This window comes from Takifugu rubripes, chromosome 21 (assembly GCF_901000725.2).
Source record: "Takifugu rubripes chromosome 21, fTakRub1.2, whole genome shotgun sequence".
Lineage (NCBI taxonomy): Eukaryota > Metazoa > Chordata > Actinopteri > Tetraodontiformes > Tetraodontidae > Takifugu > Takifugu rubripes.
In genome coordinates, this window is record NC_042305.1 from 4182093 (window position 1) to 4196694 (window position 14602).

Genomic DNA, 14602 nt, shown 5'->3' on the forward strand with positions numbered 1-14602 from the left:
TACACTCATCCCAAGGCACCTTCTAATGACAAAGCCAGACAGATGACAGCATATTTCTGAGGCAGTGAGAGGCAATCTAGGCTGAAAAGCCAACAATAAGTACAGAGGACAAAAGCAAAAAGCCTAACCATCGAATAACCGTTTGGATGAAAAAGCTTTTCCAACTGAGACAAACAGCAAGCGGGAGGGTTACAGCGGGACACAATGGCAAAACCCCAGAAACAGCTCATCACAACGCTTGTGACACTGTGAGACGCCAGCTTATCAGTCAGCTTCTCTGTCTGCATGAGAAATGCTGCCAGCCATCGTTGGCCTTTCACTCTGCACAGGCACCCATCTAATTAAGAGGCACACGCTGAGCACAAGTGTTGAACAAAGTGGATAACACGGTCCACGCATGTGAGGCTTTAACATGTAAAATTGAAATCAGAACAGGCATAATGCGCACGCCATCCACGGGAAGCTGCACACATGATCGAAACCTCAGGACTTAACAGTAGACTGGAACTGAATTGATTCATTTAGGCCCTTTTTGGTCATTTTCCAGCATCACACTGAAAAGACTTCAGCACTCAGGTGTGAACTGTCCCTTTAAAGCGGTCCTACAGTGTAGCGAGGGGACGTTCATGACAGACATTATAATTAGCCACCACATTATAGGAGCGACCTCATTAAGCTGCTGCCAGGTCATAAGCACATTTAGGTTGAAAAAAGACCTATGAGATACATACTGTACTTCAGGTTATCTTTGATCTCAGTTTTATTTTTGTTTTTGAGTGCATTAAAACTAAGAACAATCTATATTAAAAGCGAAATACTGCACAATAGTTTCTGCTTCTTACTCATCATCTGTGGAAAAGTCTCTCACAATTAGGCAGCAACAGGTTTTAAGCTGTAAATCCAACAGCAGCTGAAATGACACCTCTTATTCATTATTTAAAATTATATTTGACGTTCATTATTATTAAAATGGCGTTGGAAACCACAGATGCGTTCACGGAAGATTATTCAGAATCTGCCCCATTTTCTTTCGATGCGTGTGTTCTCTAAATCACACACAGCGACAGTAAGTCTTCTGTCCTGATTGTTTTCTGTCCATAAAGAGGACATCTGTCAAAAGAAGAAATATGGAAAACCAAGAAAATCGCAAAAGCCTGTGGGATTTTCCTAAAAAGTTTCCTAAATGTCCCACAAAGCGTGAGCTCAGCTCATCTTTACCAGCAGCTGCTCCGTTCTGCACAACTCAGCAACACATAGCTCAAAAACAGGCTCAGCCAATGATGAAGATGCTTGTGCCTGGTGCACTGATGCACAGAAGAAAAGCCAGAACTAAAGTTTCAGCCAGCGGCGCCATTAATGAACTACTAACTGCATTTAACTGCATACACAAAGCGAGAGAGGGCTCATCAGCTGTAAATGGATTACAGACGCCGCCTGTGGCAGACGCTCATCCGCAGAGGTTGTGTTATGAGCTGTGTACCTGAGGTGTGTTACAGATGAATCAGAGGAGCTGGAGAGTGATGAGAGGAGTTAGAGGAGTTAGCAGACGACCAGTCCAAATCATCGACATCCTGCATCAAAGTTTGTATGTGAGGAAGAGAGAAAAATCCGCTCTTCCTTCGTAAAATGAGAGGCTGCTCAAGCGACTCCTGCCATCACATTAAAATGATCACTGTCCTAATAGGGCTTATGAACATTAAATGAACACTTTACTATCTTGTTAAACCAGTCACATTATTAAAAGGGCAGATTCATCCTACGAGAACGAGAGCCTGTAGTGGATTGAAATTTTAATAATGGTGGGAGATTAAGAAACTTTGGCGGAGATTTAGCTTTGGCATCCTGAAAATCATGCATGCTGGTCAGGAGATGGGATTCTGAAAACCTGTGATAAATCTGTTAACCGGCTTAACATCAGATACCCCCCCCAGTGTTTTAATCTTTATAAAGCCATGGAGTTTTACTTTCATTAACGTAGTAACATAATATAATAGGATGATATTATCATATTTTAAAAATATTCCCACGCAAGTGCAGAACATTTCAGCTTTGCCCCACGTTTTGATACGGTCTCAATGTCTGATTATTATTGTTGTTGTTGTTGTCATTGAAATAATTGTTGTTAATTTGGTTTAATGTGACTTTCTTGGATTTATCTCGTCTCATCTTCTTAACTGCTTTATCCCTTTAGGGGTCACGGGGAGGGTACAAGATGGGCAGGGTCCACCCCTGGATGAGTCGCCGCTTCATTGGAGGGCCTTAAGTTGGGCATTTTTGGGTTTGGTGCCTTGCTCAAGGGCACCTCGGCAGTGTTTTGAAGGTGTTGTCTGGGGCTCAAACTGAGAACCCGTCATTTCTCAGCCCAACCTGCTTGAATTTATATTAGTCTATATTCATTTCTTTGGATGTAACCATGAAAATTCTTCAAAGGCAATTTTGATTCCCATTTTATCTTGAACATGGAAACTGTAGTCGACCCTGGAGAAGACAGAAAGAATTTCTTCCTCTCATCTGTCTCTACGACAGAGGATATTTCTCTCAACAGGCAACATTTGAGGGCTGTGTTTGTGTTTGTAGTTTGCCCGGTGTGTGTCTGTGAGTGTGTGTCTGTCACTGAGGTTGTGGCAGGCATCCATCCAGAACTATGCAAATAAGAGCAGTATTTCGTTAAGTGTTTGAATTTCAACCTTAAAAATATGTTCATGAGGTTATAACAGTGTGAATGATTTTATTTTTTCAGTGGATTCATTAATGCTGTAATAACTACTTGTAACATGTGTGTCCTGATGTCTGAACGTCTCTTAAATACAAAGATCAACTGTCTGGTACTGGCCAGGTGCTCTTGGCATATGCAGCGGACAGACGGACACAGTGGTGTCAAAATGAGAGCGTGGACGAGCTGTACGCAGAAAAAAAGGACAGGAGGAGCAGGAACAGAAGGGGCTGCAGAGTAAAGAATGTGGAATAGGAAGGGGAGGGGATCAGCCAGCATCATCTGAGCGTTAATAAGAGGGGCAATTGAATTAGGGGATCAGTGGAGGCCTGGGGTGTGGGCACCACACGGCTCTAATTTCATTATGAGGGATGTAAACATACTGAGGGGAGCTGGCCCTCAGCATGAGCCCCCCCCCCCACCGACATTAGAACATATAAGACATGACTTATTAAAAATAACCAACTGAAAATCACTGTTATTTCACATATGGGGATGCCACAGCACAAAGCTGGGCAAGAGGTCAAAGTTCAAGGGAGCAAGCTTGAACACAATAAGGTAAACCAAAAGAAACAGTAGCGCATTTAGTAGCATTATTTATTCGCAGTAAATAATATCCACTCTTTCTGTGCATCGTGTCTGCATATTTGAAAATTTTGATAAAGACTGAGGTGTGGTGAAACTTCACTGTTGAAGCGGGCAAAGCGGTTGACACATTCATTTCACACGGAGGAACATTTTAAGATTAATTAGTGATGAACAGAATGAATAAGCACATTATCTGCTATACTGCAGAGCATGTGTGAAGTTTATAATCTGCATGATGAATATTTAATGTGCTTTGGCCTGATGATTCACTTGGTCATCCCAGTAAACCCACAGGCCTGACTGGAGGCCCGCTTCTGCTGATGAATAGTTATGAGGGCAGGGAAAACTACCCCTGACCACTTCAGCTAAGAGACAGATGAATGCTAGGTCACGTCCTTTGTTTTTCATTACGCTGGTAGGTCAGTCATAGCTGGATGAATTTACACAAAAATTATTTTACATGATTTCCAGGAAGACAGGTCTTTGTCGAAAACCTAGAACATCCAAGCGGTGCATGAAATCGGGGAATCTCGACTGCTTCCGATGTTACGTGTGTTGCTTTAACTCACATCTATCAAATTTGAAACAAGCTCAATCCTCACTCGGACAGATGCGCCTGATTTATTTTTAGACATCATGGAATGACTGCCAGTTTACCTCAAGATTAGCCCTGCAGCAAAGTAGCATGGATGAGAGGGCGATATATGAGAAGAGACCTCAACCGTGTGACAAAAACATATAAAAATTAAATTAAAACTTTAAAAAAATCAATTAAAAAGCAAATCCCTACAGGTGAACTGCATGAGAAATATGAAAAATAAACCCTTCCAGCAACACTAGCGGACAGAAGAGCAACTTTGCGAGCAAAAGTGTTTGAGTTCAACATTAAAAATCACTCAGCAAACAGAAATAAAGGCTGAAAATCACCAACACGCCAGCCAACTTCTTAAATGTGTCATATGACAACTGACATTTGAGAAAAAAATAAACGGAACGATTAACTGCAAGATCTCAATGTATGATCGATTTGAAAATCTCTGTTAATCACAGGGTATAATTTGTTGAGAACTCCTGACAGTGTCTGGACGTGCTCCTGACGTGCTCCCAACACCTGACGAACCTCTGGAAATGAACAATTCACTTTTAAAACAAAATCTCCTTAAACAAAAAAGTGGACGCTAACAACCAGAATTAACTGTCAAAGACATGTTTGAGTCGATCTCCGACGTCGGACGGTCAGTAAGTCTATATGGACCAAAGAAAGAAAAAACCAGCATAATAGAGGTGAAGAAAGAAGAAAACATCACAGTGAGTCGTGAAAAAGCTTCTTCCTGCAGCTCAAAGGTTATCAAACTCATTCTGCGTGTCTTTCCACATGTGGAAAGACAGACCAGCTAGCCTCGTAGATACCCACTAGATTCTAGTGGGTATCTATGAGGACATCTGGTCTACCCAACTGTCACCTTTTCCAAATTTGATTAAAAAAGGTGGTTCCACTCAATGCTTGTCCCAGGGGGTCCACAGAGAACAAGAGTTAAATATAAATAGCCATTTCAAGTTCTTATTTGTTGTGGCTGTTGTTTTTTTATATACAGGGCTATTTCCTGCTGGTCATTCTGCATGATTCATCCTCCTCAAACACCACCGACAGGCATTTATTTCTGCACCCTCATCTCAGGTACAAGGAACCAGATTCTGAGCGACCAGGTCTCTGACAGAGATGTGAAACCTTTATTCTCTTAAACGATGAAAACCTACGCAGCCAAAGTCAGATGATCAAGCTTCTTCCTGTTGCCATTTTGAACAGAACGATAGAATTGGCTACTTTGAGAATGGTTCAGCACCCCTCTGAAATGGCAAACGACCCCTTAAGATACGTTGACACGCTCATTAATAAGGAGCTCTGTCATAGGCGGGCAGACAGTTTTATAAATAAAGTTCACACCACCCTCATTATGCAAACAATTGCCGTCAGCAGTGCTAAGCTCACACCCCTGCACAGTGCAGCTGGTATCGCATGTATTAATCACTGCTGCACTAATGACGAGGCTCTTGCCTCTTAATTTCCGCTCCTCACAGATGTTTTTGAAGTTTGCAGTTCTGTCATCTGCTGTCTTTTCAACTGGTCTGTGACTCTTGTTGAAAACGCCACTGCTGATTGCTCTCAGCAGCTCCTCAACATGAGCGCGGTCAAAAACAGGCACGGCTCATTTCAGCACTTTACCAACAACTTCCGGAAAAATAATTTATGGTTCACAAGTTCAGCCGCCGACAGAGGGAAAGAACTATTAGAGGCAAACATGAGCGCTGACAGCAAAAGCCTCCGCAGCAGTTTTTATCTGATTCGGGTGGTCCGACCCCCTCCCAGCACCCACAATCCCCTTTTCTTCAGTAAATAGAGTGCAACTCACCAGTAACTTCTGCTGTAGCCGTTGGTGGCTCAGGGTCTCTGGGCCGAGCTTCAAAATTTGGTTTCTGTCTTCCAAAATATGGAAGCTGTCCAAACACTGCACAGCTGAGATGTGGATAGGAAGAACTTCATTTATCTGTCAGGGGGTGGTAAGAAAACAGAATATTGTCTTCATTAATATTGACATTGCTCAGGCGTTCTTTGCCATTTTGGATAAGCAACGCAACCCTTAATTAATTGTAGCACTTCAAATTTCAGTATCTACAAGGTAGCGTGTGTGTGTGTATGTGTGTGTGTGTGTGTGTGGGAGGGGGTGCTTGGTTTTGAACAAGCTAATTAGCAAGTGCAGTCCGCTAACAGGTGACAGGTTAACAACTGAAACGATGTAAGACATAACAGAGAGAAACATTAAACATGAAGGCAAAGTACATGGAGCTTCAAGCATGTTCACAAATGTGCATATGCAAACACACACACTCATGATGCAAATAAGGTATTCAGGTCCAAACAATGCACATATTGCTGCAGTGTTTAACATGTTTGTCGAAAATGTTTTGTTTTGAGTCTAATCTAACGTTGCAGACGGTGCAAAAGAAAAGTGACACAGAGGTACCAAACAGTCCTGAAGTGAGGCTCTCCTGGTGGAGCTTACAGACCTCTGAATGTGCAGAAGCATGCAGGAGCAAATCCTTTAGAATTTTAGGCATGAGAGATTCATTTAAGAACAGTTTAAAGCAATGAAAACTCTAAAGTCTGAGCTTTTTCTCATGCCCTTGATCATAACAAGTCAAAGACTTGCATTTTGCTTAAATGACGCTACTGGATTAATGGCTGATAATTCTCCTGCCTGACCCCCAAAATGTGAGGAAGTAAGATATGATGGCAAAGATTGTAGTGAGTATGGAAAATCCGCATCAAGTTGAAAGGTAGATTTGCCAAATTGTATTCAATGGTTGGAACATGTTGCTTGAAATTGAGATTTGCATCTGGAAAAACACCTTAAATCTCTCGTCTCATCTCATCTTCTTTAATGTTTTAGCCCTTTTGGGCTCATTGGGAGGCTACACAACGGGCGAAGGCGGGGTCCAACCCAACATGAGTCACCACTTCATCGAAGGGACCTATGTGGGTTCAGCGCCTTGCTCAAGGGTACCTTGGCAGTGCTCTGAAGGTGTTCTGGCAGCTTCCCCTACTACTAGAACAGCTTCCATGTTTTGTCTGCACTGGGGCTTAAACTCAAAACCCTTTGTTTCTCAGCCCAGCCCCCAACAGCCTGAGCTGCCTCTGCCCACCTCAAATGAAAATATCTAAATTTAGGGACAATATTGATCCTCTCGTTTTTTATATAAATTGTGACATTACAAATTACTTTTGACAACAATATTGCTTTGATTTTACTGACGTTCAAGCTGAGAAAAGATCCATCGAGACACGCTGTGATCCTGTCCACATGGGTTCATTGTTGTTAGGTTCATTGTTTAGCCAAATTTCCTGAGGGCCCATGCAGACCACATTTCACTTTGATCAAAGTCTGGGTGTATGTGTTCTGATTTCTGTTTCCTGTAACGGTGCTCCAGGACGTTATCAAAATAAAGTAGAAACTCCACTTTCTAACATTCGAAAGTGGAGTTTCGAAAGATTCCACATTTGTCATACAGGCGCTGACCCTTTGAAATGGAATATGAGCTCAAATTATCTGATCCCAGTCACACATCAAAGTGTGTCTCCCAACTCACCTTCCAAACCACCAATCGACATGTGAACCAAGTGACAAACACCATTCAGCCAACACCAGTTTAGGATGGCATCCACCAGCCAGGTTCTCCCTCTCAGCCAGCGAGGCTGACAGCACCGCCCAAACTGCTTTTTATCGGCACGCTATTGGAGTTTGCTGGAAATAATATTGTCACCTATTCAATTATTCATGGCCCAGTTAGGTGGAACCAGATGCTGCCTTTGTGTCACGGAGGAGGGGGGCTGTAACTTGACTCAAGAATGCAAAGACTGTCGCTGCATAAAAGTATAAACTTGATGGAACATGCACAGGACACTGCCAGGCCATAAATAAAAAGGATGGGGGGGCGACTATCCCGGCTGCTTTCATGAATTTTACAACAAAGTGTGGACATGGAGGACAATGCTTTAGTTGACTGGTCCAAATATGGACCAGAGCCTCAGGTGTTGCCTGCAGTTCTTCCACTGGGTGGAGGTACCCCACCCTGACGTTTGTGATTGTGGCCAGAAGATGACCTTTTTGCTCACGCCATGGTTTAGTAGAGAAGACTAATACAACGGTTCTGTGTACATGCCACTCGTGCCTAAAAGCAGAACTATATTTAACCACATGTCTGCAGCTGTATCGCTGTGGCCAGTGGGCAAAACTAGTGTCAGAACCTCAACAATCCAACCAAACCCATGGACAAAAGGCGTTCTGAAGCCCTCTTGCTGTCCACACAGGTTTAAAGGTGCTGAGAAGCCCTATTGGTCATTTTTGTAATTGTTTCTGGCCTATAATATGGCCTATAACATTTGTCTCACATACATCATACACCATACATCACCAGTTTTGGTTGTAGCGCTGTAGTGAAGAACACGATGATGATGATGCAGAATTCAGAATGTCATTCAAATGTCTTTCACACACACCTGGTATTTATTGCAAAACACCTCTGGAAGACAATAACAGGTTCCTGTAAATACACATCATAAACTCACAAAGTTTGTGTCACAAAGTAGCTGCTGAATTTACACTATGAACACAACTGTTTACGGAACAGCTATGCTAACCTCATCGCAATCAATGATTACAGCCAGCTGATGTAGCTGCAGATAGTTCCATCACATCTGTTTTGTCGATACGTCCACAATAACAGGATGAATTCAGGAATTTATCAACAAGCATGGAAAGATTAGCAGATAGGGCACAGTCCCTGAGGGCCTGGCTCTCCTCAGTGTCGTCGTTAGCTATGCTGCTAAAACAAATGGCAGTAAACAACCACAACTTCAAATCCAAACTCAAAACTATTCAAGGATTTCCCGATTTTCCAAAAGGTCCGAATAGGTTTGAGTTGGTTGCGTTTTTCTGGAGACAAAAACTAACGTTGCGTAACTGGCCCTGTCAGATGAACATTTAATCTGGCTGTATAACATTGCAGAGCAGTGAGTAATGTAATGTAATGAGCTCATTGTCAGAGTTGGAGGTATTTGCATCCACATGAAGGCATCACTTCTTCTCATGATGCTTATTCCTAGCGAAACGCCATTGAGCCACTATTTCTAGCATACAGTCATATTGTGCTGTAGCCCTCAAAGGTCAGAAAAGATCATACGTTGTTGTTGAACCAGCACAATGAGTCAGCTTGAGTGTCTTTATGTCATGAAAGAAACTTCTTTTTGGTCAGGACAAAGTTAATGCAATCCACCTCATTACAGCATCTTCACACAATTAACCTGAGACCTTGTTCATTGATTGGCAGAATGAAGGCAGTGCAGTGGACATCAGGCCGAGTGAGTCTGGCACATAGACTGCTGTGTTTTCCTTCTCGTACAGTAAACTAAACTTAATTACTGTACTGCTGCACCTACTGTCCAGCGCTAATTTCATCTGAAATTTCTCTTGACTGGTACATTTGCCAGAGGAACGTAATAATCCATTATCCTGCTGTAGGCATGCTTGATGTAGCAGGTTGTGAGTTAGTAAACATGATGTTCCTTTCTGAAGAAAATGAGCTCAGTGTGGCCAGGGCCAAAGTAAAAACCTATTACCTTAGAATCGAGACTGGAACGTAGGAGATAAGCTTTTCTATTACAAAGCAAATCCTGACAAATAATCATCACTGCCTGTGGATTTTGTAACGATTCACATAATCATCCGCATCCCCACCTGCTGGCGTGATGGTCCACCTTTGAGAAGGGATCCAGACTGCCATCCGTATCAGCACCCTGACCCAAAACTAGGGACAACATGATTATTTGAAGTATATAATCTGCTGTTTCTAATAGAATCCCACAGAAAACAAGGAACACCATTACCAAGTAGCTAGTAATTCGGGAACAGTATGACTGCAGACTGAAAGCTTAAAACACCTTTGAGTGTTCCACCAAGTTAAAAGAATGGCGGTAGCTAATCAGCCTGACATTGTGATTGTCGATAAATGGCAGGAAAAGGCAGCAGTACGTACCAGCACCTTCAGGAGGACCGAACATAAGAACAAAGATCGAAGGTTAAAGGAGCAGTGAGGGAAAAGTTGAAGACCCCAAACTGAAAAGTGGCTTTAGCAGATTCCAGGAACGACATCTGAGGTCTCTGTCCAGCGTGCAGAGTAGCAATAATCAAAGATACTGAGCAGAGCCCATTGGCTCTGATGCCTCCAACCCAAGCTTGACAAGAGGGATCTCTTCATATAGCAACGCAAAGTTACATAACATGATCATCCCCTTTCTCTAAAATCAAACTATTACTGTATGTTGTATATTTTATTCCTTATAAGCATCTGCCCAATCAACAAACCGGGTGGGGTTCAATATTCTCCAACCTTTCGAGTGGACTGACCTGATTAACTCCAAGAACAATCAATTATGCATGGAGTTGGATCCCCGATGTGATTACGGTACTGGCTACTGCCCTCTGACCTCCACTGAAGTTGACTGCCACAAAAGGCCAGTCAAACGGCCAACACTGAGTCACCGGGACTACATATTTATATTCATATCACATATGTAATATGTAGCGGTCGCCTGTTTGGACTCCAAAGACGTCTTCATTCAGCCTGTTCATCCGACCACCCCGTGGACATGCAAGAGACGCACGCTTGGATAATCATGCACAAGACCTCCCAACAATCAGTTAAAAAGGCCGGCTTGCTGACAATGATAATGCACTTTTTTCTCTGCTGTCGCTGCGCTTCCCAGAGCCATCTATACAGAGATTTCCATGCCAAAGACAGCGTTACGTAACAGCTGCCACGGACCCTGCTGTTCATATCACTAATGCTGTACACTGTGGTGGGAATCACGTGCTTTAGCCAGGCTCTATCCAGGCGCCAGCAGCCATAGCAGTAGCCCAGCTGTTACAGCGGCCTGTACTTTCAGTCTGTTGGGAGAGTCTAAGCCATGTTCCTCTCACACTGCTGAGCAGCCATGTTCAGCGCTCCTTAACGCTCTTGAGCACAGTCATGTTGTTCCTTTTATGAGTTTTGACAGAACTAAACAGCACCCGCTCCGAACATCAGCGAAACATTTGACATAATGATTGACTATGTGTCAGGCCACCAGAACTAGATGGCAACGAGCTTTCAAGCAACATCAACAAAGTTGAAGCAAAGCGTTTTTTATTTCAAATGAAAGATTCTACTTAAATATCAATTTGTGCCAAGGAGGGCAGGTGGATTTATAAGAAATATTTATAAGAAAAATATTATCCTTGTTATCTTTATCTACAAATACGCTCCCGGTCGATTTTCTATCTGCGACAGCTGGAATTGTTGTGCGCCCATCTGTGTTATATACATTTATAATGGCTGAATCACCCTGAGTTTAATGTAATGTAAATAGTTCATTCCAGGCTAAATATGAGTGTGCATGCATGGGGAGGGTTGACACTTTCATTAGCAAAGAAGCATGCAAATGTAGCTTGGTCTTTTAGTCTCTTACACAGGTTTGAACTGCTCCTTGTGGATACCACACAGTTGCCTTGATCGATCGATCAATCAATCAATCAATCAATCAATCAATCAATCAATCAATCAATCAATCAATCAATCAATCAATCAATCAATCTTGTATACATAAAAGACTTTAGATGAAAGGGGCATCTTATTACCTACTTTATACTAAGTACTACTTTATCTGCTGTAGTCTGATATTGTTATCTTGGCCTGTGTTGCTATCTTTGTATGTGTACATAAAATGTGTCATTGATAGCGATAAATCTAATCATTTTTATCTCAAATGAGCATGTTTAAGCACCCAACAGCTACATTAAAACTCTTACTTATTAGTTTCATTTCGGATACAGGAAGTAGCTGTTCTCACCTGTGTGGATAAACTGCCTTGAATGTATTCCAATTCTATAGAGGCAACAAAATGTAACATCAAGGGAAGGAGCAATCCAGGCATTTTTGACAGCCTTGTGGAAAACCAAGCAATTTCACAATATGCTCTATCTGGGAATTTTTCCCAGACTAAAAATAACAAGTACTGTCTTTAGTCATGGATCCAAAACAGTGGTCCTGCAATGTAGAGTGGGAAAAAGCAGAAATTGTCAAAGTCACATCATGTTCTGGCTGGTTACCCTCAATTGGTGAACTTGCAGTTCTTATTTGAACTTATACCATGCGTAGAGCTTCACCACGCATGATGCTTAGACCACTGAACTATGTAAGCTGATTTAGGATGAAACAGCTGTGACTGGTCAAATGTTCATTACACATTTTATGCTACATATGTCTGTTTAATATCTTGCTACATATGGCCAAAGACACAATAAAAGTGCCACTAGATTATTCAACATTTGTATGAATTTTTATGGTGCCAGATATTGATATCTAAATTAAGTTGTTAGGTAACAGGGCCCTTTATTACTTTCAATCATGTCGATTTAGTTTTGATATAACATGACTGCAAAGTAATCTGAAAACAACCTAAAGTCAGTGTAGAAAAACTCCAGAACAACATTTGCCTTCATAATGTAATTACGCAACCATGTATATTCAAATTCAAAATGTATTTTAATTACATTGCATCATTCCATCGATACAACATCTTCCCTTCTTTCTGACCAACCAAGGTGTGTTAAAAGCGGGAATCTCCTGTGTAGAGTAAAGATTGCTAGAAGCAGCTCAGGGAGAGGCGGTGAAATGATGAATGGCTGTGTCTGATCATCAAGGTGGGCAGGACGGGCTACGGTATGAATGGGAGATTGTTGTCAGAGTATTCTCTCACGCCTCAGGTTGAGGCTGGCAGGTTTTTAATTAGTGGAGCTCTTTGTGAGTGACCTTGGGATGTGGTTGCAACGTCCACATCTGCAAACACACAACGATATTTTCACACGGCGAAAAATCCCAGGTCAGCTTTTGCTGTTTATTCCCCTCTGCTCCTCACGACCGCCACCTATAGGAGTTTATCTGGCTGTAAACGGAGACTGGTACCTGATGACATAACATACAGAAACACTTTACATACCCGTGACTGCCTGCAAGAAACCTACAGCATCTATTACTGATGCACAGTTGCATCCACACACCCATTCCTACAGTGAGACCCACAAAAACACGCTCAAGGACACTCAGCTATTGATAAAATGCCGCAGATGGACATTTGTTCAAACATTCCAAAGTCCATTAACCAGATAGTCAGTTTCATCAATATAGCATGACAGCTTTGCATCAGTCAGAATTCATTCAGCATATTTACCGTATTAACACAACTCCATTTACCATTTGGATGTGTTAACTGTAAACTCCCAAAGCCTCTTCGGAAGGCACACTAAATCTAGACATCGTATTATATCATGCAGATGCTAATATCCCAGGGCTTCTGCTAAGCTGGCTGAAGTGTTGGATGAAGCACATTGCAGGATGTTTTCAGGTAAACTCGTGATAAACATGACAGTGCATATGGACCGCATGCAAATGATGGATAACGTCCTTTGGATCTTCTTAGTGGCATGACAGCTCACAATGCTAACCAATACATGCAAGATTAGGAGTAGAGTGTGCTACACAAATAGAAATGCAATTATCAGAGTCAAAGGCATGTTCTGACTATCCGTGTCCCTATAGCAGCAGCTCAGGGATCCTGCAGCAGAGACTCAGAAAAATACAGGGCTCAACAGCTCAGAATGGTACCTTAGCACTGGTGGTTAAAGGACATTTGCAGTGGCAAATGTCTCCTCCCACGATAGATTGACAGAAAAAAGCCAGAAGCAGCAGTGGTCCAACGGCTATGGCAGCTCTGAAGCATAAAATGGTTCAACGCTCAGCAGAGAGAGGCACAACCGAGCAGCACAGGGGGAGAGGGAGAGCGAGCATCTCTCAGCTCACACAACCGTGGCATTCACATCAACACGCCCCCTTGCTCTGGTTTGTTCACACACACGCTCTGTCTCTGTCTCTCTCTTTCTTGTATCTCTCTCTCTCTCTCTCATACACACACAGAGTAGTGTAGAGGAAGTGCAGTGTGCAGTAGTGCTCCCTCTTCTGGATGCCTTTGGTCTTCCTTAAAAGAAACTGGTCACTCTCCATATTATCCTCAGCAGTCACTGACAATTTAGTCAATAATCTTCACATGTTCCGGAGCATCATCTGGTGACCTCAACACCACTGACCAGCAGCAATTATCAAAGATGGCAAGGTCATGGGAGGTTCCTCTCCTTAGACTGGGTTTGCAGTGCTCACCGGTTCTGTCTCACCTTGTCATGGGTCATTACCCCACAGTGGATACCTGAAAGGATCTTCTGGACAAACTGGTTTCTGCGCACCAAGCCCAGACCAATCAACTATCACAAATGGCAGCAATGCCATTACTGTCCAATCACAGATCAAGAAATCAAGTGCAGAGGGGTATTAAAGGGGATTATTTGGGCCATCCTGGTTTTTTTTTTTATTGGTTTTTTTTTGCCTCACATGTAGTGTTGCTGCCCTCTGTGGTTAATACTGGAGTTGCAATCTGCACTTCAACGTGAAAGGAGGAGGAGATTTGCTTTCCTCAGCATGGATGCCTAGCAACCACAGCAGTTCCTTGCCTCTGATGAGAGCCTTCCATCCCCCTCCAGCGGGACCCTCACTGCATTCCCAACTGAGGGCTGTTTAAGACATTGTGCATTGGATTCGATTGATGTATCAACGTACCGCATCAACCTAATGATGTGTGTGTGTGTGTGTGTGTGTGTG

General features: G+C 42.6%; 1 protein-coding gene across 8 annotated transcripts in view; it reads right to left on the reverse strand.

Annotated features, from left to right (window-relative positions):
• Positions 1-14602, reverse strand: part of rimbp2b (RIMS binding protein 2b) — a 58869-nt gene that overhangs the window by 41575 nt on the left and 2692 nt on the right. For all 8 annotated transcript variants that reach the window (XR_003886589.1, XM_029829483.1, XM_029829482.1 and 5 more), the window contains exon 2: positions 5713-5847. Coding sequence is in view for 7 of the 8 variants with exons in the window: in XM_029829483.1 (XP_029685343.1) it covers positions 5713-5847 (135 nt within the window). In the remaining variant the exon portion in view is untranslated. The remainder of the gene's footprint in view (positions 1-5712; positions 5848-14602) is intronic.